The following is a 27,489-nucleotide window of genomic DNA, read 5'->3' as shown; positions in this document are numbered from 1 at the left end:
TGGATCCCGTTTTTACCCAAGTTACACACATTGTTGTCATAGACACCAGCCAAAAGGTTTTTCTACTTGACTTAGAGGTGGGTTTGACCAACCCTACTGGGATCATTCACAGCAGGATTGGATTGTTCAGAGCACTATTTATCACTAAAACTAAATGGCTGATGCAAACCAGGTTGATTTTCAGTGCTATAAAAGAAGCTCTACAAATGCAGCTGTGGTCTACCCTTGCAGGGTATGACCTGATAGCACAAATTTGGAGCAACGACGTGAACTGTACCTGAAGACAACACTTACTTATATTGTACATAAGAAATTCTAGAATAAGAAAAGGACATTTGGCCCACCTATGCTCGCTCGCTTTGATGCAAGCGTGGCCCGTTAGCACTCAGGTATGTAGTACTATTTCATATCTGTGGTGCACAATAGCTGTATTATAAAATTCTTTAGATTACACTGTAAGTAGTAAATGTGTCCTATTTATCTTTGTGTGCAAAGATCAGGCTATTGTCATCTCTTTACAAGCCCACACACATGGTTCTCTAATCAATTTTACATAAAACCCATCTTCTTGTGGAAACTGGAGCATTCTACAGCTGTGTACTATTTACATTACATTACAAAGCGCAGGCATTTAAACACACCACCAAGGAATGTATCAGATTATGGTCTCCTTTCATATCACCTCAAACAGAAGGGGCTTTATTTTATTCAAAATCTCAGTGATTAAGAAGCCGTCTCTAATCACTCACAATATCAGCATTTGACCGGTCATTTCAATTCATCTCTTTAAATTATGGTTTGGTTTCTAAAGCATATAATAAATAACATATTAATAAAATCATATGGACTTACTGAAAATGCTTTTCTCAGTCAACTATTCAATAATGTGAACTATTTGATTTCTAGTTTAATTCCATCAAGCAAGTCAATGTTCCCAGAAGAACAAGTAAGCATTGAGAGTGCACAATCCTTTCTACTATAGTGGACTCACTCAATTAAGCACATTTAATTACAACCTGCTACATTGCTACAGTTTTATTTCATAATATTTTTCAGGTTCTCAAAATCCAAAATGTGCCTAAGGCTATTATTACATTTGTCATTACGGAAATCAATGCAAAAAAAAAAAAAAAAAACACCACATGACTGACTGCATACTTTGAAAGCCCTATAAATCATATAACTAGTATTGGGCTCTTTCAGCATCCAATAGCTGGTACTAAACAAAGCGTTTCCACAGCAGAAATGCAGCGGGGCTATGTAGTGTTATAAAACATAATTATGTGGAACCACTATATTGAAAAAACTTACAAAAAACTAGGCCTACAGTTCAGGCTGCCCTTGGCTACTGTGATCATTACACAACCTACATGATCAGCTTGAAGTGGGTCTATTTAAGCATTTTATTTGGAACATAAAATATCAGGCTAAACAAAATAGTAAAATCATGTGATCCAATAGATACAGCAGTTATGTGCAACTATTCAGCAACTATCATGGGAAAGCTTTGACCAGCTGGCACAATAAAGTTAAGACACTGTGAGCTGTCAGCTGCATTCCCCATTCATATTTACAACACTATGAGTAGTCTGCAAGTCCTAATTTAGAATATAAATCAATCATTTGTATTGTGAGAAAATAATTAAAATATAGGATTTAAATAACACTGACAGAGAGATCAATAAAACTATTTGCTGGTCTAATTGACAGACCTCAGGACAGTTAAGCGTCTTCTGTCAATCACTTGTAATTTGATTAAAAGATCATTGCACTGGTGATACTCAGAAAGCAAATTCAGGGTTTGTGCATCAACGATTTAGTTAAATATTGAACAGAACACCCTAAAAGCATTAAACTACAGTTTTAAGAAGGACATTGTGATCTGGAAGATCTAGAACAATATTCTTACAAGTCCCAGTTATTTCTGATATTTGAGTTTTCACTTAGGTTTGTTCTTAAGTCTCTTCATAATGCCATAACACTGTGGTTTTCTCTTCCCATTCACGTTCTGTGTTACATTAACAGAATCCCACCTAGCATTACAATATGTGCAGCGTAGAATGCAAGTGTAAGGGTCAAGTAGGCTCATATCACCTGTAACACAGGAAGTGAACATTTAGCATTGTGGCAAACAAGTAAGGACTGGTGAGAACATTGTTAGAGACGGAGTTATTTAGGAGTTTCATGAGTATCATTTGTCTTATGTATACATAGACCCGTTTTCTCCCAATATCCCCACAACCCATCCAGTCTAAAGCCCAAGATTTCTATTTACTTCCAGTTATATTTGGTCATCCAACTCTGTGTGAACATTTAAAACACCTACATCATTTCGGATGTCCATGAACAAAAACTTAAAGATTACGTCAGAATTTTTCCATCTCTTTTTGTTATTCATTGACTATGGAGGTTGAACAGTAAACCTTCATAGTCAATGAATAAAAAAAATAAAGAGATGAAGACATTCTGGCATAATCTTTACGTTTTTTGTTATGAGTGTGGATATCTGAAATTATATAGTTTATTGAATACTCTGAGGTCGGCGCACCCGATTTCTAGAAATTAAGAGGTTTAAAATAAGCACAAGAGTATATATATATATATATATATATATATATATATATATATATATATATATATATATATATATATATATATATATATATATATACACATATATACAGACGTGCTCAAATTTGTTGGTACCCTTACAGCTCATTGAAATAATGCTTCATTCCTCCTGAAAAGTGATGAAATTAAAAGCTATTTTATCATGTATACTTGCATGCCTTTGGTATGTCACAGAATAAAGCAAAGAAGCTGTGAAAAGAGATGAATTATTGCTTATTCTACAAAGATATTCTAAAATGGCCTGGACACATTTGTTGGTACCCCTTAGAAAAGATAATAAAGAATTGGATTATAGCGATATTTCAAACTAATTAGTTTCTTTAATTAGTATCACATATGTCTCCAATCTTGTAATCAGTCATTCATCCTATTTAAATGGAGAAAAGTAGTCACTGTGCTGTTTGGTATCATTGTGTGCACCACACTGAACATGGACCAGAGAAAGCAAAGGAGAGAGTTGTCTGAGGAGATCAGAAAGAAAATAATAGATGAGCATGGTAAAGGTAAAGGCTACAAGACCATCTCCAAGCAGCTTGATGTTCCTGTGACAACAGTTGCAAATATTATTAAGAAGTTTAAGGTCCATGGAACTGTAGCCAACCTCCCTGGGCGCGGCCGCAAGAGGAAAATCGACCCCAGAGTGAACAGAAGGATAGTGCAAATGGTAGAAAAAGAACCAAGGATAACTGCCAAAGAGATACAAGCTGAACTCCAAGGTGAAGGTATGTCAGTTTCTGATCGCACCAGCCGTCGCTTTTTGAGCGAAAGTGGGCTCCATGGAAGAAGACCCAGGAGGACTCCACTTTTGACAGAAAAACATAAAAAAGCCAGACTGGAATTTGCTAAAATGCATATTGACAAGCCACAATCCTTCTGGGAGAATGTCCTTTGGACAGATGAGTCAAAACTGGAGCTTTTTGGCAAGTCACATCAGCTCTATGTTCACAGATGAAAAAATGAAGCTTTCAAAGAAAAGAACACCATACCTACAGTGAAACATGGAGGAGGCTCGGTTATGTTTTGGGGCTGCTTTGCTGCGCCTGGCACAGGGTGCCTTGAATCTGTGCAGGGCACAATGAAATCTCAAGACTATCAAGGCATTCTGGAGCGAAACGTACTGCCCAGTGTCAGAAAGCTCTGTCTCAGTCGCAGGTCATGGGTCCTCCAACAGGATAATGACCCAAAACACACAGCTAAAAGCACCCAAGAATGGATAAGAACAAAACATTGGACTATTCTGAAGTGGCCTTCTATGAGTCCTGATCTGAATCTTATCGAACATCTATGGAAAGAGCTGAAACTTGCAGTCTGGAGAAGGCACCCATCAAACCTGAGACAGCTGGAGCAGTTTGCTCAGGAAGAGTGGGCCAAACTACCTGTTACCAGGTGCAGAAGTCTCATTGAGAGCCACAGAAAATGTTTGATTGCAGTGATTGCCTCTAAAGGTTGTGCAACAAAATATTAGGTTAGCGGTCCCATCATTTTTGTCCATGCCATTTTCATTTGTTTTATTATTTACAATATTATGTTGAATAAAAAATCAAAAGCAAAGTCTGATTTCTATTAAATATGGAATAAACAATGGCGGATGCCAATTACTTTTGTCAGTTTCAAGTTATTTCAGAGAAAATTGTGCATTCTTCGTTTTTTGTGGAGGGGTACCAACAAATTTGAGCACGTCTGTATATATATATATATATATATATATATATATATATATATATATATATATATATATATGGAAATAATTTAACATTTAAAAAACACCACCAAAACCCCAAAGCTCAGAAAATGTATTTAGTATTCCACACAGACAAAATCCTCTGAAATAAACAGCCTAAGCTGCTAAGGATACTAATTCTGCATCTACGTTGAGCTTGTCCTAGGATAGAGCTTCACTGTTTGCTGCAGTTAACATGCTTGTCAGAAGCAGAGATTAAAGAAAGCAATACTAATGATAGGAAGAGCTCTTGTGCAGGAATTTAACACTGGGGTCAAAACATAAATCTCATGTTTGCATACATGCTTGCTCCAATTGTCCTAGTTTGCAGAACAGTACTTCTTTAACCGACTTCCTTGAAGAAACATGCATTTACATCTTCATTTGTGATAAAACTGATAATTTTAGACAACAAAAAGCAATCATACGATATCTTATTTTTCTCCCTGGCATGGAGTAAGTGCTTCCTAGATTCAGTTCAGCTACAGACAGGCTTTCCACCATCACCTAGCAGGGGTGGTGTTAACAGGGTGTTCAGTACACTGAGCACATTCGCAGTTCCTCTGAGCCTCCAGTAACAATGTGGAACACTAATGTCTGCTCCATGACAACAGCAGCATGGCTGTCAGTTGTTTAAAAGCGAGATCCTGGGACATTGGGAACAGCAGGTCAAAGTTATAATTACCAACCACCATCGTACAGCATTCTCTAATGGCGTGCTGTGGTTTGAAAATATTATTTGTTTTCTTACAGATAAAAAGAATATTTCTGCAGTACACTGAAGGCTCCGACAATATCCTGACACAAATACTACATTGGTCCATTTTTACATTAAATATGTGTCCCACAAAGATAACCTCTAGTATTTAATTTCAAATATAAATAGACATATGCATTAATTGCAGACAATGTATTCAGTGTCAAAAGTGTTTGTTCAAATGCATCAATGCCCTCTTATTAGTCAGTCTTTGTGATGTTGGCTAGCAAGCTGAAACTTTGAAATAATTGAGCAAATCTTGTTTGAAGGTGTAAAAGTAACTCATTGTCAGACAAACACAGCTATCAAACACCATCACACGCATTGATCAATCCTGAGAATCTATGAAATACTGAAAAAAACACATGTACTGACAAAACACTGTGCCCTACATAGAAGAAAAGGGCCAGGTTACAAATTGTACCACATAATGAGAATACTAACCTGACACAGAAGTACAGCGTAACTGGTCCTGACTTTTTGGGGAAGTCATGTTCCAGTACTCGGCGATCAAGCTGCAACCAGCTAAAGTGGCCCCTGCAAAAAAAAAAAAGAAAGAAAATTTGTACTGCATCGAGTCCAATAGCTAATGTTCTCAGCACACTGACAGCAGATGACAGTGACTGGTTCTAGGATCGGACACTTCTGGGAGATCGAGGAACAGTAGGCAAGCACACTCACATTTTTTAAATCCAGACTGCTACAATCTGTCTTTCTACAACGCAAAAGGACTTTAAATAAATCTGCATTCCTTTAGATTAGAAAAACAGTTTCCCTTCCACTTAAAGGAAATTGGTGATCACAGTCCACATGTCAAGGTGCTGCAAAAGTAACAAACTGCTGTCTTCCAGAATCCACCAGAAGGTGTAGCCCCAATATCATCAGCAAGGATATTCAGCTTTTAATAATTCCCAGTAGAATGTCTCTACTGCCTAGAAAGACCTGTTCTATATCTTTCTTAGAAGGGTCTAATCAGAAATAAAGATCTAGCACAATGTTATTTTACCATGTAAACCTAGCGACTAGAACGTATGCACAATGTAAGCCTTTGAAATTCACCCAGCTTAGACATGAATAGCAGGGCAGACTGAAATCCAATCCTATGAAAGCTATCATCACTTTAAAGGAAAATGGATGCCGTCACATTTAAAGACCCCTAGTCTAAATATTATTATTATACTCCATAAAGCTAATTTACAGCAGACAAGGTGGCCATACGGTTACATTACACAGAGCAGTGTGTGCAAACAGTACAATGTTTCATTTCTAATTTGAATTAATTTAATTCTGTACAGTACTAGTGTTGTTTATGCGGAATGAGCAGCACAGTTACCTGTAGCAGAAAAAAAGAACAGAACAGACGATTGTTATCTGTCACTATTGTTCTGTGAAAGCATGACGACATTTATGCAAACTTTTAATTATTCATCAATTGTGGCACCACATCCAAAATACTGCCAGGGAAATTTGTAAAATAATCTTCTGTGTCAGCACAGGGCATACACAGGGGCCCCAGTACCCCTGACTGGATTTACATTTTAAATGTATTTATTTATTGTTTTTTCTACTTTGGTTGATCACGTTTAACAAATCCACAGCAAAGTCTGGCTATGGGTCACAGACACTATAGCCTATATCTTCAGTGAAAGGCTAGAACCTTCACAACCCGCAAAGCTAAACAGAATTTATAACAGAGCAGGCTGCAGCAAGAAATGCGACAAGACATTTTATTTTATGTAAAAATAGAAACTGCAAGCAGTGTGCAACTTCCAGAAATTCAATACATGTGCAGTAAAGTAATCGCATCCTGTAGCAACCTCATTTTAATTCATCAGGTAAAGCCAGCTCCAGTTAATGCAAGAATGCATTGCCTTTCAGAGCCGATACAAGAGTGCATTCACTGCACTGCACTTCATTTTGAATGCTGCAGTTTTATCTGCAAGTTCAATTTAAAAAATGCAGTTTTGTATTAGATACACAATTATTATGCACAATGTGCTGAACACCTATCATAAGACATAAAAATGTGTAAAATATTATTAAGTGGTGTAACATATGAAATTTGACATGTGCAATATTGTTCTGTAGAACTATAAATTTGATGGCTTTCCTTTGGGTGTGTTGCATGCATAAGCGATTCTCACCATTGTTCAAGAAAAAAAAATTCCTGCCTTCCTGTCAAAGTGCTGTATGTGAAGTTCAGTCATTTTTCTTAGATGCAGATTTCTGACAGGAAGGCGGGGAAGTGAATAATAGAAAAGTCTTTATGTTTCCTTGCAGCCATTTGTCTCGTTTCAACATTTGAGGTTTGTGACACACACATGCTAAGCCAATTAACTTAAAAATAAACTAAAAAGCATCCATCATCTCAAAAGGAATACAAATTCCAGTCTTGTTCACTTTTGCTTTTATGGCTAGAAATGACTGGTGTGCCTTGTTTATTAAATGCAACAAAAATAGTCTAATTGCTACATGTAGTACAAGAGGTTCAGATTTAAATGTAACCTTCATTTTATTAAACAAGAAAACTCCTGGGCCTGCTAAGAGTTAGGATAGAAAGGTTAAGGCATCGCATGGGATTGTGCTGTACAGATTCATTAAGAATCTTCATATCTGCCATGTAATTCCAGCTGACCATTGCTAAGTAGGTGCCTCGTTAGAAAGTCGTATCTTGATGTCTCAATGTATTATCCGATTTAATTACCAGTGGTCTTCACACTGCTGGCTCTCAGTGGTTACTTACGTTTCATCTGTATAGGATATTCCAAAATATTCCTTTTCTTTCAGGTTAAAATGTGAAGCCACCAGGTCCAACAGATCTTTCGCCAGGAGTTTGGGCTAGAAACAAAAAGACATGAAACAATGTTTTACTTTCCCATACTACAGTACAACAGGCTGAAAATCAGCAGCTGACACTGACCGATCAAAGCTTGTCGTGAACCTGCAGCTTTCCAACTCCCACCTCTCAGCAGGCTTGTCACTACAAAGCACTGGTGTTTGACTCGGATGCTTCAGTGGGATGAAAATCCTACAGAAGGACTGCCAAGAACAGTAAATATGGCTGTTAACACTTAAAATGTAAGAAAGAATTATTCTATGGATAATTTTGAAGGTTCCTGCAACTAAATGCCACAAATTGCTGTTTTTATCCAGGTCAGGTTTTTACATTTTTTTTTATTTTTTTACTTAGCTCAACGAAAAGGCCCACACACCAATCATAAAATGACTCAGCATACCCACATATTCTGAAAATAGTGCAAGAAAACTGGCACAATGACCCGCCATGTGATTTGAATACACAATTGTAAATACAGCTGTGCCATACACAAAACTTGGCAATACAAACAATGTATCTGTGCTGTTCATTGAGAAAAATGACGGTTTTGCTTTCTTCACAACTATAAATCATGGGTTGTTGTTTTGTTTCTAATTAGTTCTGCATTACTACAGTATGCAGTACAGTAAAAGTAACATAAAACACAATGTCTCAAACCACTTTGTGCCATGTACTGACCATATACCATTAGCATAAAACTTGTTTGCATATATTCACATGTTACTTCTACTCCTGAATTGAACTACAACACATGAAGTAATCAGGTACCAGGAAGGAGCACCAAAAAGATTTTTTGAAATATAGGCATATCCCATATACAGTATACCAAATAAGTATCGAAAACTTAAACCAAACAACCAAAACATATTCAATATCACAGTTATCTTTACTAATGTATTCTCCTTGTTGTTTGTGAAAGCACATCAGTGCCTCTACAGAGCTCCCAAAGTACAGCTGATACACCAGAGTGCAACCACTAATCCATCCCCCTGCAACACTCCTTCAATGCATTAGGGACAGAGTGATGTTGGGGGTGGGAGCCAAATCAAATGTTAACACTCTGGTCTACTTGGATAGGATAAGTTTAAAAAAACCCATATGGCCTCAAAAGGGCTCTGAGATCTAAAAGATGTGATGACTGAAGCAGTCAATGACAGTCTTCTTATTTAGATTCACTTTGTACAGTATACCACCAAGTTACACTTTAGTTACCACCCTCAAACTCATATTTCTCTCCACCGACAAGGTTGGTGGACTGCTAGTGGATGCAGTAGTAAGCAGAGCCCACCAAACCCATTTCCCTACAAATGTTTAAAAAGAACAGAACAGGTAATACTTGGTATTGTTCTAAATTAAGACTAATATTTGTTCAATGCTACACAAATTCCAACACAATTGCACTTAAGATATACAGGCGTTGGCACAGTGTCGAACACAAGATGGCATTGACAACAGCATTGTCTGAATGGGATCACATATGATCTCATGCAACAATGCCTAACACAGACTGGGGAGTGTTTTAATGCAGAGTAACTGCAGTTAAAGCTGAATTCCTCCCTGCCAGCTGTACTTTACTGCAGGAAATGAACAGAATTTTGGTATTTCAAATATATTAGAATTATTCAAATAGTAATGCACAAGTCTCAAATGTATGTCTCAACCAACACTGGGAGTTACAAATCTTAACAGTAGAAACATGTTCATAATAATTCACTGTTCTTAATAATGTGAGTGTTCTGACAATATTAGAAAAATATATATATCTAAAAAAAAAACACAGGTTAGATTACTTATAACGAAGGATATAAAGATGCCTGTAAATTTATACTTTATAGCCCTGCAAAAGACCGTCATAATGTATAAACATTTAATTATACGTCTGAGTCAATAAAATACAGCACTACACATACTGCAAATGGGACTGACTTGGTTTAATTTTAGATACATAAAAATCCCAGAATAGATTACCTAGAAAACTGAATCCATATGAGGTGCATTTCAGAATTACAAATGTGTACCCTGAAGCATGTATGCAGGCAGGCAGGCAGGCAGACAGACAGACAGAGGCATTCCTCTGGGATCACAAATTAACTAAAAAAGTGAAGAGGATGGAGAGGGGGATATTTAAATTGCAGTTTCCATATCTTAACACTGAACACTGCTTTCTGACTAATACGACCATTACTCACTTGGGACCACAAACACATGCAGCTTTCGCTTCTGCAGTCCTTGTGAATAATTGATCAATTTCCTTTTCTAAATGGCTTACAACAATCACAACACTAATATAACAGAACTATAGTAAAATACACGAAATATACTGTATTGTTGTTGATGAACTAAAACCTACCTTATTCATACCAATATCATTTCAGTAGCAGAGCCCTCCGTGAATACAAGAAAAACCCACTGTAAGCTATGCATTTTATTTACATGGCTAAATGCTTACAGTTCAAGGATACAACTGTGTCTGGAAATCTAAAGAATTTTTCCAAGGTACAGATATTTGTGTTTGTCAGCTGCTGCATTGTGATGCAATGTGTATTTAAAACTGGCTTATTTGCAGGCAGCAGAATAAACATTATAAAACACATATGGAAACAATTGTAACATGCATAATTATTCAACTGAACAAGCAAAAATGTCATGCACTCATCTGTAAAACAGATTTTATTTTTAAAATCAACATGTTTGCATGGTATCACAATGGCAGGTTCTGTTTTAACCAGGATCGGATCAGTCAGTTTTGTTTATTGCTAAGAGAATAGACTTACTGTATACTAGCTATAATAACTCACACTTTGTATTGCTTTCACCCATAAATGACATAAATGTTAATTAACTATCAATAGAAAAGGGACAGTGCCTAAGGGGCATATTTTCCACTGGGGAATCTCATCATTCGTCTAAATATGATAAAGTAAGGAAATAACAGTATGCCTGCAGCAAATGTTTCTGCAAATGGCAGTAATTGACTTCTCTTGAAAAAGTCAATCATCATGTCTAATCCATTTCACCAATTTAGTGTAAACAGTCAGACACCAGAAAAGGTAAAAGTGCCATCAATACCTCTTATGCTACAATAGCAGTCTTAAAAAGCGTCTTAGTTGCAACACCAATCTTATAACCAGTCGGAGAGAAAAGATAAGTGATTCTTACCAGTTTGTTTATTAATTTACAGTAAAGTAGCTCAGATAAAAAAAATAGCAAAAAAACTGTAATTTCGTTAATATCTCTAAATCACAGGTACAGATATACTGTAAGTAACAGTTTTATGGCAAGAAGTAACATCCACCAAAATGTTGTTGCAAAGAAAATCAGAAAGCAAAAAGTTAGAGAGTCAGTGGAACAGGATTGTCAGACACGGTTTTACAGATTATTCTACTAAAAAAAGGTTTGACACGTTTAGCTGCATCTACGAGTGTTTATGCATACCAGTTTATCAAAAACCTTTTTAGCATGAAACACTAAACTATAAATAAAACAAAAACAAAAGATTTTGAGGTCTGTCAATCTGCCAAAAATCAAATATACAGTGGCACTGTGAAACAAAGAAACACAAACCTGATCATGATTTTAGAGATGAGGGCAGATTATTATTTTTCGAATGTTTCACAGTGAATGAAAGACGGAGCTTGCTCTGGCCAGGTAATCAAATTGGACAGCTCACGAAACCCATTTATCTATCAGAATAGAAAGCTTTTGAAGTGCGTTAGTTCGTTATCTTCCAAATCAACTGCAGATAAAAAAAAAATACAGAAAAAAAAAAAAACACAGAGTCATGAGTGGCTATAGAAAAGAAGAAAAAAAAAACACCTCCAAGAGCACTGTGTTACTGTGACTGCAAGAATTTACCTTTCCACAGTCGATAAATGTGTGTTCTGTTACATTTGCAGATAGCATTAATACAATGACAGTGTAACAGACACTGAAATTATGCTACATTCAAACAGTCAGACAGAGTTAGTCATATATCTTATAGATCAGATTGACTGTACTTGTTTGTAATAAAAAGGCAATAATATTAAAAGATATACAGTAAGACATAGAGGATGTGTATTCTCAATCAGCTCAAAATGCAGATGCATGGTGGATCCTAAACGCAGTCAACAGATTAGAAAGCTGCCATGAATGATAGCAAATGAAATGGCTCATCTAGAGATTTTAAAAGGGTAAGCATTCTATGTTAGCACTGATAGCGGGAAAAAAAAAGACACAAGCTTAAAACTAGCTCTGGTTCCTTTAAAGCAATTTTCTTAGGGTAGATATTTTACTTTATTATCCAGAGTGCTAGATTTGACCTTTTATGTTTCCTGCAGTATAGTATTACCTTCAATTTTGTAAGTCAATTGAACCCTTTTCCAATGCAGGAAACTAAAGTCTGTTTCTGCTCCATTAACTTATGTGTGTATTCCTTTGGAGTGCTACAATGTGCCATATCCTGATAAAATTGGTTCTGGATGTGAAGACATAAGGTTCACTCCACTTTGAGTGGAAGGCAAAAAAGTCTCGTTCAAATATATAATTAAATTGTCTGAATTAAGATAGACGGTGTGATGTGAAAAGCCTCTATTGCTACTGTAGTATTATATGTTGTCTTAAGGATGTGCTTGACAGTCTTGTAAGATGTTGTCTTCTGATAGCGGACAGACTGAGCACGATATAAGAGATGGTGTATCAAATTCTTGTACAGGCTCTCCAGGTTGTTTTATCAAGGAAACTAATAGGAATTCCTTACCACTAAAATAATAATCATACACCTGTCAGACGCTAAAAGGGGTCTTGTACATTGACAAGAAAATTGTGTTTCAAACGTATTTGTGCAGGTGCAACATAACCATCACAGGGATACATTACACCCTAAACCAGCATTAAATTGTCAAGAACTCAAAGAGCTTGCTCTGCAAAAAGCAGCATGAGCTGATGTTTTCAGATCTAGTGTTGTGCTCATACAAACAAGCTTTATTTTGGCAAGTGTCTTAAGTTATAAGATTAAAATACCTTTTACAACTGTTGTGTGTTAGACATGTAGCAAAAGAAAGCATTATGATTGACACTGTGGAACCTGAATTAGAATACCTTGACAACAAGACCAGTAAGAGAAGGTTGTCTGATTGATAAGGGATCCAACTCAAAATGATCCACAGCTGTCTATACTACAGTATCACACCTTTGTAGTAGATCTAAAAGAACGTTTTCAAACACTGTTTTGTACCTTTTAGCCCTGGGGTGCATGCAAAGTAGACTAGGGAATATTTTACACTGCTGTATTACAAAAGGCTCCCACTGCTGCCATTGTATATCTTCTCTCAAAAAAATTCCTATGACCTGGGAGTTGCAAACAGAGCTCTTCGTCCACTGCCTTTCCTAACCAAAGACAACTGACGTGTCCCGCTGCAGACAGGTGGACAGTCTGCCACAGGGTATTACCCATAGACTTGTGTCAAGGCACATGTAACTGTAGCCAGGGATTGAACACATGTTGTCTTCTAAATAAGACGACACCGACACCATTCCATGAATCTGTTTATATTAGCTAGTGAAGGATAACAAATTAGGCAACATTTGTATTAGCGAGTGGTTCCTAGTGGGAATTACAGTTTATATTGTTACTAAACATTCAGAGGGCTCTATGGCCCATATGAGCAGCGCATACAGCCAGCCCTCCCTTCCCCTTGACCCCTCAACAAAACACTTAGCCTTTAATGGTCAAACAATGAGAATTCATGACCTGAAATCAGTATCATTTCCTCATTAGTAAAGCATTTGTGATTACAATCTCTTCTCAAATCCCAAAGGTATTTCACACAGAACAAAAATATTGCTGCCCCAGCCCTGATTTTATTATTTATCAGTGGCTCAGACAGTTCCCACAAAAGCTTTCTTACAGGAAGGGTTTGCGCAGCTGGTAGACAGAAGGGTGCCGTGCAACAGGTTTTTAAAGGTACATTTGGAGCACTAAGGATAAAAATAGAAAAATAGAACGTATAGGGCCTATGCCTTATTGCAAACTAAGGGTATTTGTCCATAAGTGTTACTGTACTATTTTTAAATAAATAAATAAATAAATAAATAAATAAATAAATAAATAAGCATAAAGCTTTACGAGACTATTATACAAAGCTTTTAATGTTACAAAAACAGTTTGAGCAGTAACAAATTCAAAAACAGCAACACTCACAAGCAGCCAGGGACACTACATATTACCATAACTGCATGTTATCCTGTAAGTGACTATTGTTTACCAATTGGAAACTAGCCTTAAAAGTACATGTAAAGAATCTATACTAGACAGTAAAAAGCCTTTAAATCTGCCAGCGTCTAACTATTTTATGCATGTTACAATCTGGTAATACACAAACTACAAGCAAGTTATTTAGATCTCATGACCAACACCTGCAGGAGTGTTTACAAATGCATCATACTTAAGAATCATGGTACGACAGGGTGTTGATATGCTGAAATATCACAACAGCTGTGGGTGTTATAAGGCATGAGACTGCAGGTGGATTGCCTCTAACCCCACAGCCTTTGTGACATTTCAGCACATCTTAACAGCCCGGACTACCATAATTCAATTATAAAATTGCATTTATCGTCGCTACTTACAAACATACTAATTACGTACTATTAGGAACAGTTTTAAAAAAGAATGTTCAGGTGAGGTATTATTTGTATTACTTTGCAAATTGTTGATCACATGTGTATTTTTAATATAAATTACATTTTACTGAAGAATATTGGATTGATTATTAAAAACAGTTGCTAAAAATGCGATTGCTGTAATGCTACTGAAAGAGGACTGTGCAGGTGCTTGTGTAGGGGGAGGATTTAGTCTCCGGGTCATTTCCAATATGGACGAAGGACCGTCTGAATTTGATTGGTTTGCTGCCACTGCCAGTAAAGCATATGGGACCAAGCACCTCTTTCTTCATGGCTCGCTTGCCATTAGCTTCTCATGGATGGCTTATATTTTGTGACCCATTATAGACATGTTTATCTTGTTTGAAGCCCAGCTTTAGCGAGAACATGAACTGCAGTGACGTCACATCTTATTGAATGATTTGTAGATATATTTGAACATGCGGGACAGTGTATCATTAAAGTCCTCATACACCATTCTATGATTTCTTTGTTTCATTGTGGGAGTTTTTTCATTGAATGTTAGTGTTTCAATCACTTTCCTGACTCGTCTGCTTTTATTGAAGTCATCAGGTGTAGTACATGCTTTTTTGTAATGGAAGGGGTGAATGGAAATGTTTCAATGGGTGCACGTGACTCACCAATCAGAGAGCAGTATCTCTGTTTGACATTTTATAAAAGTTATTGACCTATTGTAGGTATTATTAACTAAATGCATGGGGTCCAATCAAAATGCACTATTGCTGGCCTTGCAACTTTAATGATGTTACAGGACCTCACTGTGCAATTAAATATCTCTTTTTGATCCAACTTAGACATTAATGCAATTCAAATAATTCATACAGTAAGAATGCATTATACATACATTTACGGTACACTTGCCCCTTAGAAACACTAGAAAAACGACATCCATCCCATTGAAAACACTAGCTAACAATTGCATAACTGCATATAGGAGGCTGTGTGGTCCAGTGGTAAAAGAAAAGGGCTTATAACCAGGACGTCCCCCCGTTCAAATCCTGGCTCAGCCACTGACTCACTGTGTGTGACACTGAGCAAGGCACTTAACCTCCTTGTGCTCCGTCTTTCAGGCGAGACGTTGTTGTCTCTCCCTCCTTACCTCCCCAGCACTGTCATCACTACAGCTACCAAGCTGTAATAACCATTTGTGACAACAAACAAATCTGTTGACTCCATACAGTAGTCTGTAAAGACAGCTTTGACTACTCTGAATGCCAATGAAGGCTGTCCATGTTAAATATTTTTAAGGATTTCTAAAGACAAGAATCTCAGTTCTCCTACACACCCCATTCCCAAAGACATAGTTCAAAAAGTGTTTATCGCTAATTTAATAGCCTTGGTTGGCACAAGAACAGTGCACCTATCAACTCAAAAGAACTGGTTTAATTTTGTATATTGGTTTATTCTGCATTACCCAGCAATGCATATTTTGAACATTTGCCAAACTGTTGATTTCATTTGGATGAAAAAAAAATATATATATATATCCTTACATTTTAATGTACAGAATAATGCAGACAATTAAATCTGTTCAATATTGGCTACATTGTTACTGTAGTTCTACTTTCTGTACTGTTCATGGCACAAAAACTTGAAATCCAGCCCTCAATCATTTCGCCTACAAAAGCAATACCCTTGCACACAGAAGGAAAGCACAGGAAGGAAAAGGCAGGAAGGAACTGCTATTTTACCCTCCGGGGCGTACCTGCAAATCCACATACCGTATCTGCAGACATATACAGTAATCACAATGAGATCTAAAGGAATTGCCAGGATTCAACCATAATAGGCCCTTACCAAACTGATCCATGAAGTCAGATTTTACGCTTTGTATTAGCTTTGATTGCCTACAGTAAGTACGCTTTCAGGCTGCAGTGAGCATCTCATGGGAAATGCAAACAGAGAATACTAATCACACTGTGCATAAAATTATTGTGTGATGCGAAATACTGTCCATTCAGGGCATAATTGAGACCATGTGTACAAACATCACAGTTTGGAGAGAAATGGGAAAAGGAAAGGGGTGGCTTTTCAAAAGAGTCAAAGGAACACTCCCATGTGAAAACAGTTTAATAAGAAGGTATGTAAGGCTGAACACTAAAGCAAAGACACATAGCAGCAATTGTAATTATGACCACCCTAAAGATGGTTAATAATGGAAAGCATTTTTCAATGTTTTTCAAACACTTTTTTTTTTTTTGTAAGTAATTTAGCAAAGCAGGATAGCATTATAAACTACCGTAGATATTCCAACTTCAAGGGATTATCCTGAAATATATATTTTTGTTTATTAAATATGCTAAACCTACAGAATTTTTGACATGATTATACACCAGTTATCTCCATGGAAACAAAATAACCGGGAATGAAATCAGAACAGTTCTAAAAGAAAATAAAAATACCTGCACAAGAAGTTCGAGCTTCCTGTCATCGAGAAGGTGCACTTGACATCGACGCCCCTCAGTCATCTGGAAGAAAAAGACAGAAGAGATTAGCCTCCACACTCAGCATGAAAAACCAACCGACAATTAGGTAAAGGCAGCGTGACAAGCACGTCAATTCTCCCCAAGTTTGTAATTGCCGGCTTCAGCTGCTGAATACACTCATATACTGTACCTTCAGAACAGGCCTGGGAAAATAACCGTACGTGCTACCCAGATATATTTTCTGGCAACATGATGAAAACAAGAAAATGCCAAAACATGCCACCCATACAGTTAAAACTGACAAATATATTTGTAACCGCAATTTATTTTGTTTTGCATACAACTGTATTTTACTGAATGGGTTATTGCCAGTTATGAATTAATGTGTCACAAGAGGCTATGCACCTTCTTGAAGTGTCATGTCAACCTTAAGAGTTACAACACACGCTTGAAATAGCACATAAAATAGATGAGCTTGTTATTCAGACAGAGGTATCCAGGCACCCTTGCACAGTCATTAGAAAACATGCTCACTGTACACATCTTTCATATACTTTATAATGGCATGTTAGTAGCTCTGCTAAAATTATAACTCCATACCACTATACTTTTACTTGACTCAACCCTCAGCAATTGCAGGGAGAGCACAGTACTTTATTTTTCTAGCTGCTGAATAAACTATCTGTCAATATTCTCTTCACGATCTATTTACAATGCAATTGCATATATCTTTAAAAGACGGTCCGGAATGGGCCATCTTGGTCTGCAAAGAAGATATTTGCATTCCTCAGACATTTTGCTTGCAGTTGTCTTCATGAAGACACCTTTCAAAGCCCCAGCAATGGTCCCAATAACGGTCATTTCCTGTGCATGTTGGGAGCTTTTGGCAATTCTAAAAGTTCTGACAACCTCCCTTAAGGAAATCCTTAATAAAGCAAAATCTATTATAAATGTTAGCTGGTCACCAGTGCACAATAAATTCTCCAGACTATTATATTCCAGTTTAGCAAGCAGTGCAATATTTTTCAGAATATGTTCAGAATATTTTTCATGTTCATTTTACACAAGGCTAAACTAGGGAAGAATGTTGTAAATAATCATATTTTAGTATAGAACCGAGTATGATTGAGAGACACGGCTTTAAGGTTAACCAGATAAAAGCTGAGCAGGATCAGCATTTATTATACCAGAAGTGTAATGATTAAAACTAGCTTCAACCAAACCAAGCACATTTCAATTCCATTTCAAAAATGGTATCCAAAACAGTGTAAACTGCTTTCCATGTTCACCCAGGGACATATTTTTAAAGTAATTGTAGCTAAAAAATGTAATTCCATAAATCTTAGCCATTTTGCTCTTACATTAGCTACATACATCTCGAATGTGCAGTTTTAAAATAAACACATGTTGTAGCACATGTGTATTTTCATTTTAAAACATGATATCTGGCACTGCTTTAGGTTAATGGACGCTCAGTTTCTATGCCTAATTCTTGGCTATCTATTTGCACTTCCTGGGTCATTTCACCTCAACAGTGTCTTCTGGGTCAAAGCATGTTACTGGCTGAATGCATGTCAGTCAATTGGGTAGGTAGCTGATTGGTTATTGACAGGAAAGAAGCCAGTGAAGGGGTAGGGACAATTTCAATCTCCCAGAGGAATGAACCAGGAAGTACAAGACAGTCAACAAGCATGGCTTCCAAACAGAGTTTTCATTAACATAGTGTAGAACCAGATTTCATGTTTGGAAATTAAAATACATATTTGCTATAACAATGGGGTTTTTTTTTTGTTTGTTTTTTTTACTATACTGTTACAATTATTAAGGATGAAGTTTCCATTTCCCAGAGGAACATGTTATAAAGTTTCAAAAGCAACTGAAACTGAATAACCATTCAAATAATTTAAAAATTTTGAATGGAGGCTCCTGTATAAATATTTACACAGTTGATCCCTCCCTTAGAGGCATTGCATCTAAAAGTCTAACAGTTGGTTTGCACAGCTCTTTCAGCCATACCAGTAAACCATCTTGTCTTTAGCTACAAAGAGTGACTGGGAGGATTTAATGCATCCCCAGACTGTGGAATTCCCTAGTAAAACTTCCTTGGCCATTTCTCTTCTGTTCCAACACCAAACTGTGACATTCTTGGTGTATGTTTTGTGTTGAAGCCTGGGACATGCTTCAAGTTACAATAAGTGTTGTTTAAATCATTTTAAAAGTGAAACAGTCAGACTGTGTAAAGTCAGTTTGTTTTGCAGTTCTTTCACTTAGCAATTCCTCCCAAAACAGGGAGCATGGAGCTTAAATTACAGCATTTTTTTTTTGGTTTAACTTTTGTTTTTGTTCTTCATAGTTAACATATCATTACTGAAAACAGTGCTGAAAGGTGGGGCAGGGGCTGTAGCCCACTGCATGTCCCCTTCCTCCTCTTAGGCCGGCAGAATAAAATATCTTACTTTAAATCCTGTTCAGACTCAGTGTTGGTGTGGCACGGTCTAAATAGCTTCCTTTGTGAATTGAACACAGTCATAGCACTACTTAAGGAAATGTAGTAAAGGCCAGCAATAGTAACAAAAACACTAAAATGAATTGCAAGCCACTTCTAGACTATTTGGCATCATAGCTGTAACACAGAACAAAGTAGAACACAGTAATACTGCAATGTAATGTCCACTACTGCCTTAATTTACTATTACAGTGCTGTATATAGACCACACCAGCACCAGCCTGACTGAGCTAACCTGTCCTGCAGTCACTACTGGATGGAAGCTTACAGGCCCAAATGTTCCACTGGTATCAGTGAGCAATAGGCTAATTGCTAATTTTTGCTTTGCCTTGCTACACACACCATGACATTTGCAGCATATATCTTTTTGTAGGTAATTCCATTGCGCGCAATCTGCCAGTATGGCAATAAATAATAAACTACTAAAATCACTTGGCATCTAAAGTGAGTTTTTATATATATATATATATATATATAATGTTTCTGAAAACGTTTACAGTACACTCTATCCCCAGAGACATCACATGCCAGAACAAACAAACTTGATATCATTACACTATGTAACACAATTTTTGTTCCTGGGTAGTAAGTGTTATTTCCTAATTGCTTATGCCTCAAAAGTATAGAAAATGGCTATTATTCCCCACAAACTTTGCTTTTGTGACCAGGACAGTGATATTTTGAAATTTACCTATTTCCAATGAAAAAACAGGCGAATTTGTTTCTTTTTATTTTACATAAAGTCAGAAAAAAACAACATATGAATCCAAATTAACATGTATTTATACTAAAGTAATACAAAAATGACTAAAAAAGATTTAGAAGTGAGTAGTTTTTCAAGATTTAAGATTATACTGTAAATCACTTTCACGAATCAGCCCCCAAATGTAGTCTCCCATCATGTTCTCGTTATACTGTCCGTCATTGACAGCTCATCCAGGAGCCTCAAAGCCGTGCTGCTCCATAATGGTAACAAGTACCCGTCTCTTCCCCTGGCTCACTCGGTGCACCTCAAAGAGGATTACAACAGCATCAAGACCTTGCTGGACGCCTTGAAGTATGATGAGTACGGCTGGGACCCCCGGAAGGTGCTGATGCCACCAATGCACATCAAATTGGGCCTTATGAAACAATTTGTCAGAGCTCTAGATAAGGAGTCGACAGCCTTCAAGTACCTTCAAGACTTCTTCCCTAAGCTGTCTGAGGCAAAGGTCAAAGCCGGTGTCTTCGTCAGACCACAAATAAAGAAGATCCTGGAGTGCAATTAATTCCCCAAGAAGCTCACTAGTAAGGAGAAAGCGGCTTGGAACAGCTTTGTCGCAGTGGTTCGGGGCTTCCTGGGCAATCACAAGGCCGAAAACTATGTGGAGCTGGTTGAGACTCTGGTGAAGAACTACGGCACAATGGGCTGTAGGATGTCCCTCAAAGTCCATATCCTTGATGCTCATCTTGATAAATTCAAGGAGAACATGGGAGCGTACTCGGAGGAGCAAGGCGAGCGCTTCCACCAGGATATACTGGACTTTGAACGCCGCTACCAAGGATAGTATAACGAGAACATGATGGGAGACTACATTTGGGGGCTGATTCGTGAAAGTGATTTACAGTATAATCGTAAATCTCGAAAAACTACTCACTTCTAAATCTTTTGTAGTCATTTTTGTATTACTTTAGTATAAATACATGTTAATTTGGATTCATATGTTGTTTTTTTCTGACTATGTGTGAACGAAAAGACACAAATTCGCCTGTTTTTTCATTGGAAATAGGTAAATTTCAAAATATCACTGTCCTGGTCACAAAAGCAAAGTTTGTGGGGAATAACAGCCATTTTCTATACTTTTGAGGCATAAGCAATTAGGAAATAACACTTACTACCCAGGAACAAAAAATAAATAAAATAAAATAATTGTTACACGGTGTTATGAAACAACCATTCCTAAAGCAATAACGACTGCACTGCAGGTACGACTGTAGGGCCATTCCATGAAAATAGTTGTGCGACTGTAAATACATCGATATCAAGAATCTTATGTGGTGATGATGGGTCTCGGGCGAAACACAAGCGTGAAAGACTTGACAATACAGAAGTCATTTCAAGCAGCCAATAAAAATACAGTACTTAATTGGCAAAAAAAAAAAAAAAAAAACATGTAACCATACAAAATGATACATTACAGTAGCATAAAAACGGCATGATAATTGATATTGAGAATCAGTGCAATTAGTAAACGTCGCTGCACAACTTCAAACTAATCCTTTTAAAAACATGTCCCTTTCGGCCCCAAAACCAAACCAAGTTTAAAATTCACACGCTGCAGTGATTGGCTGCCTCTGCCGGAGAAAATATTTCTCAACTACCGATAATCATTATTCCTGTTCTTCCGCAATTAATTGAAAGAAACTGCAGTCAACCAAAAACGAATGCTCATTCTTCCAATTCACTGTGTATTACTTACTATATTAATATATACAGCAGTAAATAACTTAGCAGCAATAAGTACTTGCAGGACGCTTCGTGTTCAGAGGTGCATAGGGGACCTGAATGCAAATAAACGGTAAAACATTACCTTTAGATTTCAGGATCTCACCAACATGAAATTCCAAAACAAAGATGTCGATTGATTCCTAATTAATCACACATCTGATATATATATATTTAAAAAATCCAGTCCAGGAGGCCTATGGCCTAAAAAGGCTGCAGCATCAGTTCCATTGTAGTCCGTTCTGAAATGTTGATCACTGGAATTCAGTCAGACACAGCCCTTCCTCTCTTTTCCCTCAGTGCAAATAAGCAAGCAGTTCCACAGTGCCAAGACATCCCATCTCTCCGTTAAACGTTCTCTCCCAAAGACACTGGCCTGCTTCCAAGGAGCACCACCGCACTATTTCATACAGCGTATCGCATGAAGCTCCGACCCTTTTGCCTGTGTAACACTGGCGCAGAGATATTTTCTAAACGTAAGTGAAGACCGAAAGAACATGCCATAACGTGGTACCATGGTAGCTGATGCGGTGTGCAACTAGCCTTCCAGGCTTTGCTTTCTTTTTTCTTTCGACTAAACGGTTCACATGCAGACAAAAAACACACTTCAAGTTAAATGAATCCAAGTGTGGGGGAGGGTAATTGGAAAAGGGGGGAAAATCCTGCAGCTTCTGAAGCAGGCGGGTATACTCTTGTAAGCAAAGAAGCTGCCGAAGAACAACCTCCTGGCTGATCTGGATTTGCAGTATAGTACAGGGAGAGAGTTGTCTACCTAAATAATAAAATAATTTGCGCTATATTTAATTTTAACTTGAGGTGTTGGCTTTTTATTCCAGCAGTATTGTCTATTTTAGATGCAGTATTGGTATAATAGAAGGCGAATGTTTAAACATTTATAAGATTAATATGAGATGAATCAAATTGATTACACTGGCATACAATATTAAAATCTCTTAAGTATACCTTATAAATTGCCTTAGGTTCCAATTTGTAGTTACTGTAATTATGAAATGCAGGCATCTTTGCACTGTATAAAAAAATATTTTAAATAGGATTCTAATAAGAGGACATGATTAGTTTTCATTTGGCTACAGGAATATTTCACTTGTTATCACAGATGCTATACAATTACATTACTGTACATTTTAACCTTATTTTTCAACCTTTAAAAAAAAAAAAAAAAAAGATAAATCTTGCTTGCTTGGACTGTCATCATCTACCTCATAGACAAACATGCTTCTGTCTGACAGTAAGCTATTTTAACACCCCTGCTACTGAAATGAATGATACCAACCAACTATAGTACACCTGTACATGATAACATCATCACTGCACCATTAGCAGGCAGTAAGGGTGGAACATCAATAGCTGTCTGGTTATCCTTTAATACAAGTTTGACACTCCCTCATCTTCTTTTTTGACAAATAGTGCTAAGCAAAGCTACCTATTACTAGCTGCAGTGATATTGCAGTTTCCTCCAGGAAGTCACTGACTGTGCTCAGCCCATAAAAAGTCAAAATAACAAAGAGGAGGAAACCAATCAATGATCTCTGGTAAACGTCTTGTTATTATTCAATAACATACTGACTCAGCTGCAATGTAGGTTACAGTATGCCAAGGTGATTAAAAAAATAAAAAGGGTTTTCTTGTCAATTTTAAGACAGGATAAGAAAATGCCTTGGGGCGTTGTTCATGTGGGGAAAGCAATCCGGGGAAAACAACACATAATGTATTGCTATCTGTGAATATTCAGATGAGCTGAGCATATCTCAAGACCAGTTTATAGCCCCAGATGTGATAACAGATTTGAATTATTGTGTTTAAGAAACAGTTAAACTAAATAACACCGTTTGCAGTCGTGTGTTCAGAAAATATAATCAGAATCATGCATATCGACAATATTCCTATTATAATACATGTACTGCATGAACAAAAAAGGTGAAATTAAACACCCTTTGTGAAGATCATTCTCAGTTTACAAAGTCAAGTGTTATTTAATCTTGTGAGGGTGGGCAAAAGAGCATAAAGGGTCAAATAGGAAACATGACAGTATGGAGGTACCATGGGGGTGACTGTGGAAAGGAAGAAATGCAATGTGACTATTGGAGCCACAACAAACTATAAAGAATCACAAGTTTACATTCAGAGCCTCCCTAATCATACAAAGGAAAACCAGAAAGCTATTCTGCAACATAACATATACAGGTTTAAAATCTGACTTAATGGACATATGGCTATAATTAGACTTGAGGTGCTTGTATTAATTAGAAAAATAGACTCCATAGTTGGAACAACATCAAGAAAAGATCCATAGAGCTTCGAGTTTGGCTCTGGGTAAATACATTTCCATCCATTAAACCTGGGCCAATGTTACTTAAGGCACCAACGGCAGCATAACTTGGATTAAGTATAAAGAAATCCAAAAATAAAGACCAATAATCAGGACTAACTGAATAATAGTTTTATTTCTCCTCCAGTACTGGCTGTAAACTAGTAATACTTCATATGGCATGACTTAACACAATGCAGCAGGCGGAACCTTGGCCATCCAAGATAAACATCTCCAGATGATTGCTATGTTTTTTGATATACCACTTTTTTTCCCCTGGTTGGCAGCTTCCATAAGTAAGTGGTTTGTAGGCTGCTGTCACAAGGCCCCTGTTGTTTGACTAAAAATGCGAGCAGGAGGTTGAATGTTTGAACCACGGAAACCCAGAAAGATGCGGGGTTATTAGGAATGGATGGGAATGTCCAGGTTCTCATGATACATAGAATAGGAACATTCTAAAATAAACTTCACAATTGTTGTACAGTTGCCCCCCCCCCAAGCCGTTCCAAATAAAGGTTAACACAGTAAGGGTAAAAAAAAAAAAATGTTACAAATCAAATAAAACTGGAATTGATAATTCTTAAAAAAAAAAAATTTTCATGTCTGAATAACAAAGCCAAGAAGCACATGTTAATTCCAGCACAGTATCTCAAAACAAGGAAAGCATAATATTTTCACACTACCAGGCCTCCCATTAGGGGAGTTAAACGCATGCTTAAGTTCTGGTTTCTCATTGAATGGCTTTGGGAGAGCTAGTGTTGTTTGGAAATGTGGAAAGGGTGAAAACTGGGGTATTGAGGGAATTTGACAGGCAAGGGTCCCACTGTGGTGTTTGTAGAGTTCTACAGTAGGGTAGAGGAAAAAATTATCAGGAATTAGCATAGATAATTCTGAGAAAAATAAAATCATAATCATTGCTAGTATATATAATAAAAAAGAAACTTAAAACAAACAAACAAGTGGTATCTTTTGGATATAGAAGCATTGCAAGGAAAAACACATTTTAACATGACAAAGTTTTTAACTTTATAGAGTAGAACAGCAATCTGTTTCTAGTTATGCCTTCAAAAGCAAGCACACTTCAAACAAAACCCTGTCTCTGAGATAGTTTCATAGTCAAATCTCCTGTTGTCTAATTTTACTGCATATCTTTATTCCCAACACAGTAGTGCCCAGATGGTTTCCAAAATTAAATTATATCCCTTGCCAGGACTGTAATTTTTATTAATCCTAGTAAATTTTAACAAAACAGAAAGTTTAACTAATTTGGATTAATTACAGGTTATCACTGACTCCCTCAATCTGTGAGTCAAACTGACCCTACAAGCGCTAAAAAGAGACTGCACTCACTTGTTCTGTAGTATGCTGGCAGAAGGGAATTGATTAGTCAACTTTTGTACTTTGCAGCTGACTCAGACACCTCAATGACTAGTGAATAAACTATTCATGGCTTGCTAGGCTTTTAACGTACAACAGTGCTTCACTTTACAAAGTAAAGGGGAAAAATAAACAACAGTATGAGTTAAAAGAACAGGAAAGTGGAGCAGTTGCAAGGCATTGTTAAGGCATAAGAGAAATCATGCTTATTATTCTTAAAAATTGTAATACACAACACATCTCACAAATAAACCCCAAATGTAACAGAAACTATCCTAATGGCAGCTTTTCTACAAAAATTTGTATAGTAACTGTAACTAACTTTTAAACTTACAGACAGATAAAACAAACATTAGATACAATGAATGGGACTCTGTTCATAATAATACTTGTCTTTTGCTTTTAACGTCCTGCTATTTTTTATGAATACAGTATACTGGCATGTGTATTTCCTTTATATCCATGTTGTGGTTCAACACAGACTTCCCAACATCTTTAACATATTAATTTAAATGCAAAGCACCCTGAGGATAAAGCTTACTAAAATAACCCTCACTCTTCCATTAAAGTCTAAACTATAAAATACAGTAAATGGGTCATGTAGCCCTGAGTTATATTGAATACAGTGTATGACTTGATGGGATGTGGTGTCTCTTTGCATTAGCCCTCAGCCGCAGCAGCATTGAGTGTTTCATTTTATGATAGGGGCCACCTCTGGCAAATATTTGAGAAACCAAAGCTATGTGAAAGGATTAATATGGACTTCCTCATCTTTGCTGAAGACATCATGAACAGATATACTGTACATTGTTATGGCTGAATCCTTTTAAATTACAATGATTTGTGTTGCCTTGTTTTTCTTGTTTATTGATAGACCACAACAGCATCAACTTAGGATAACAACATATCACTTTTTTTAATAGTGCAAGGTCTACAATACTTCTTTACAACTATATTAAATATTCTCAGAGGCACAGGAAACAACTAAAAATATTCTATAGTTAAGAACCTCATCAGGCGACAATGCCCCCTGCTCTCTGTATTAAATTAGAAAATGGAAATGGAGAGCTCCTTAAACAGGGCCAGCTGACATCTGTAAAAAGTAGAATGCTGGCTTATCAGTTGTGTTTCATACATTCCTGGTAGCGGTACAAATCTTCTACATGCTGTAGCCTCTGGACATGTTTCTAATGAAGTGGCGGTACTCACAGTACTGTTTTTATGGATACAGCTTTCTTCATGTGTATTGTCATTAGCAGCTTCCAGCCTTATAGTAGGTATAAAGGATGCATATTTTTCTTTCAAATACAACGCTGTAAAATAAATGAAAATGTTTCTTTCTGGTATCTAATCCCTTCCTGTGTGGCAGGTCACATGTTGTACCAAAAAGTAACAGTGTTGTCATTTAAATTACTGCATAGTCTAAATGGAAGTATTAAACACAAATAAAGAAACAAACAAAAACATCTTCAAAAGGGGGTTGACAGTGCTAATAAGAGAAATGAACATGTTTTTATTAACCCTAACCCTAACCCTAACCCTAACCCTAATTCTAATACTAACCCTAACCCATAGCTAAAAATTAACAATGTTTGTTAACAGTTAATAAACTACATAATTATAATACATGGATGAAGGCTATATTTGCATCCTGAGCCATTTGAAAAAAAAGGCATAATACCGCAGTAGTGACATCAAAATGACGTATTCCCGAGTCTAGAAGATTATACTTGACCTTTGACCCATATTTGACTTCTGT

General features: G+C 36.8%; 1 protein-coding gene across 10 annotated transcripts in view; it reads right to left on the bottom strand.

Moving 5' to 3' along the window:
- The window catches only part of frmd4a (FERM domain containing 4A), a 171,515-nt gene that overhangs the window by 46,746 nt on the left and 97,280 nt on the right, over positions 1 to 27,489 (bottom strand). For 9 of the 10 annotated variants that reach the window (XM_059027373.1, XM_059027375.1, XM_059027374.1 and 6 more), the window contains 3 exons: positions 17,010 to 17,075; positions 7,852 to 7,946; positions 5,553 to 5,645 (listed from right to left, as the gene is read on the bottom strand). In XM_059027373.1, the coding sequence (XP_058883356.1) occupies positions 5,553 to 5,645; positions 7,852 to 7,946; positions 17,010 to 17,075 (254 nt within the window). Of the gene's footprint in view, positions 1 to 5,552; positions 5,646 to 7,851; positions 7,947 to 17,009; positions 17,076 to 22,109; positions 22,755 to 27,489 lie in introns of those variants that run through there. The other variant, XM_034025774.3, reaches the window with a different exon arrangement.

Source organism: Acipenser ruthenus, chromosome 7, assembly GCF_902713425.1.
Source record: "Acipenser ruthenus chromosome 7, fAciRut3.2 maternal haplotype, whole genome shotgun sequence".
NCBI classification, from domain to species: domain Eukaryota; kingdom Metazoa; phylum Chordata; class Actinopteri; order Acipenseriformes; family Acipenseridae; genus Acipenser; species Acipenser ruthenus.
Note: the sequence above shows the minus strand (reverse complement) of the source record. Positions and strands in the feature narration are given on the sequence as shown.